The 2789-nt window shown below is 52.5% G+C and overlaps 1 protein-coding gene across 1 annotated transcript; it reads right to left on the reverse strand.

Moving 5' to 3' along the window:
- Positions 1-229: 229 nt before the first annotated feature.
- Positions 230-839, reverse strand: LOC123100604 (uncharacterized). The gene has a single exon (XM_044522506.1). It carries the CDS (start codon positions 785-787, stop codon positions 413-415), a length of 375 nt encoding a protein of 124 aa, XP_044378441.1. The 5' UTR covers positions 788-839; the 3' UTR covers positions 230-412.
- Between the last annotated feature and the right edge of the window lie 1950 nt (positions 840-2789).

Consider the following 2789-nt stretch of genomic DNA (forward strand, 5'->3'; position numbering starts at 1 on the left):
CTTTGTGTTTTCGCGAGGAAAGGGAAGACAGAAAATTCTGATAGTTTGAGGGTCAAACTGCAAAACGCACCAAACCACAAACCGGAAAAGGAAAACCGGGAACCAACCGCGCAATTGGTTTTCCCTTGCGGGAGCGCTCCGCGCGCGACACTTGTCACGCGCGAAGTGCACCCGAACCGCTCGTTACGAGCGCTCCGCGCTCCGAAGGAGCGCTCGTTAACCTCGCCAATTTTCCACGCACAAAGTATAAGAGAGAATAATTACAAGGAAACAAGGCATATATCCATGAGTGAGCTCTGACACTCTGTCCTCTACCACTAAGACTAGCGAGGTTACTCGTAAATCAGAGTTCTTCAGAGCGAACTGGAATGATTCTTCAGAAGAATCGAACTCTTCTTCTTTCTTGATCTACCTACGGGGGGCTAGCGGGGACGGACGACCTGGGGCTGAAGGGCGTGATCCTGAGGACGAGGCCGGGGAAGACGTCGTCGGGGTCGTGGACGTGCGGGTTGTGCTCCAGGATGTAGGGGTCGCCGCAGCGGTCGCTGATGCCGTGCAGCGTCTCCCCCTCCGCCACCACGTAGATCTCCTCGCACGGCCGCCACCGTGCCGACAGGGACGCGCCACGCACAGTCACCGCCTCCGCCTCCCCGAGCGAGCACACCATCAGCAGGGCCGCCAGCGCCGACAGCACGAGGCACCACGACGCCGCGTCCGCCACCGCCGCCAGCCTCGGCCTCCTGGTCGTCGGCATACCACCTCTCTCGCCGCGCTGCCTCGCACCCATGAGCGCGCTCGATCGTGTCTTTTTCGGTGATGGTTCGCTAGTGTCGAGTGAGTGCGAGCTGGTGTTCCGTTGCTTCCGTTGGGTCGGGCTTTATACGAGCAGAGAGCAGAGCTGGGAGTAGTGCGTGGGGGGTCGGCCCGACCGACGGTTGGAGCGCAGGTATCCGTTGGGCGATAAGCCCAAGAAGGCCGGCCCTCCTGTCATGCAGAAACGGCAAGCTTCTTCTACTCCCTCCGCCTAGGTGTGTAAGTCACCTTACGAAAACCAAATAATCCCAAAATATTTGGGCACCGTACATTAACTTCCTTTTTGTTTCTTGTTTTGTGACATATCAACCAATGAAAGATGTGGACCGTGCATGCTTTCAATGACTTGAGACTATCAAATATAACATGCAGTGGTTAGTTCATTGCATGCAATGCTATTAATTAGCAAAAACATTAAGTTTTCTCGTTTTCCTCTCTACTTTGGTCGCGGTGCACAACGTAAGAAGACTTACACACCTAGACGGAGGGAGTACTGTTTTTTCCCGTTTGTTTCATATATTGGGTGATGTAGTCAGTGCACCACCTCGTCTCAAGATGATTGAGTGAATGTCAGCAGTGTTGTGTGTGTGCGCACGCTCCGATGTTCTCGTTGTGCAAATCGAGTAACCTCGAAAGGGAGTTGCTGCGCGATTTGAGGAACACTTGCGCTCGCTCTGTAGACAAAGCGGTGACTGCCTAGCTGCCGTGCGCACAATGCCACACTAGTGGTAGTGGATTCAATAATGCTTCAACTGGCATCCCCCTTGCCTTGTCCATGAGACGATGCGGAAGCCCTTTCGCTGCCCAGCGGAGGCTGTCTCGCTCCGCCGAAGCGGCCCAACTGCCAAAAGAGAGTAGTAACCTACAAGCAAGTGTGGTGTTTTTTCTGTACGGTCAGCTTATAGGATGATATCTGCTATCAAGGCTCAGAGGGGAGGCTGGCTAGAACATCGGCCGGGACATTCAAATGTTGCAGCGGACAAGAATTCATGGTCACAATTGTGGAAGGTAAAGGTCCCATCTAAAATCCGTGTTTTTGTGTGGACGTTAGCACATACCTCGCTTCCAACGGGTCTAGTCCGACATGAGAGGAACATGGCAGACACTCCGGTTTGCTCTATTTGTGGTGCAGCCGCCAGCCAAGGACACATGGCGACACTCCCTCCTTTGTTGCCGAATGGGCAGGTGTGTGTGGGCTTTAGGAGACGAAGAGTTGCTTGAGCATGTAATATCAAACCAAAATGAGGATGCAAGGTTATGGCTATTCTGGCTCTTGGAATCCACAAACCAAGATGAACTTGCTCGAGTTTTGGTGACTATGTGGGCGATATGGTGGGCTCGACGGAAGGCAATTCATGAAAACAAATTTCAAGAGTCTATTGTCGACAATGTGTTTCATAAGGAGGTATTTGGAGGAGCTAGAGATTGCTGCTGTTCGAGCACCGAAAGCACAGGTGGGTCGACGTGAACGCCCCCGGGTCATTACATGGTTGCCACCATCGGGTATTGCAGTGAAGATGAGTTGTGATGGCGGCCTGTCTACCCCGGGGGAGAGAGGAGCAGCGGCCGTGGTTTGCAAAGATAAGGCTGGGCAATATCTTGGAGCTTCGGCAGTGGTATTCAAGGGTTTGATCGATCCAGCTAGCGTGGAGGCGCAAACCTGCAGCGAGGCGCTAGCCCTCGCTCGGGACCTACATTTGTAGGACTTGGTGATAGCTTTGGACTGTCTAGAAGCGATCTCAAACATCAAGAACGAAGAACATTCTAAGGGAGATTCAGACTAGTAGGAACTTTTTTTCTTCTGTTGATTTCCGTTTCGAATGTAGGGAGAATAATTTCGAGGCCCACTCGCTAGCTAAAGTAGTTACGTCTCTTGCGGTGGGCCGCCATGTGTGGCTAGGGGTTTTGCCTGACATTGCTTGTATTCCTCATGTTTTGAACTTTGAATAAAGCACCTAGTTTACCCCCACAAAAAA

Source organism: Triticum aestivum, chromosome 4D (assembly GCF_018294505.1).
Source record: "Triticum aestivum cultivar Chinese Spring chromosome 4D, IWGSC CS RefSeq v2.1, whole genome shotgun sequence".
Classification (NCBI taxonomy): domain Eukaryota; kingdom Viridiplantae; phylum Streptophyta; class Magnoliopsida; order Poales; family Poaceae; genus Triticum; species Triticum aestivum.

Bases quoted from the DNA above. Each gene is read 5' to 3' on its own strand.
- LOC123100604 (XM_044522506.1), bottom strand. From the start codon at position 787: ATGGGTGCGAGGCAGCGCGGCGAGAGAGGTGGTATGCCGACGACCAGG.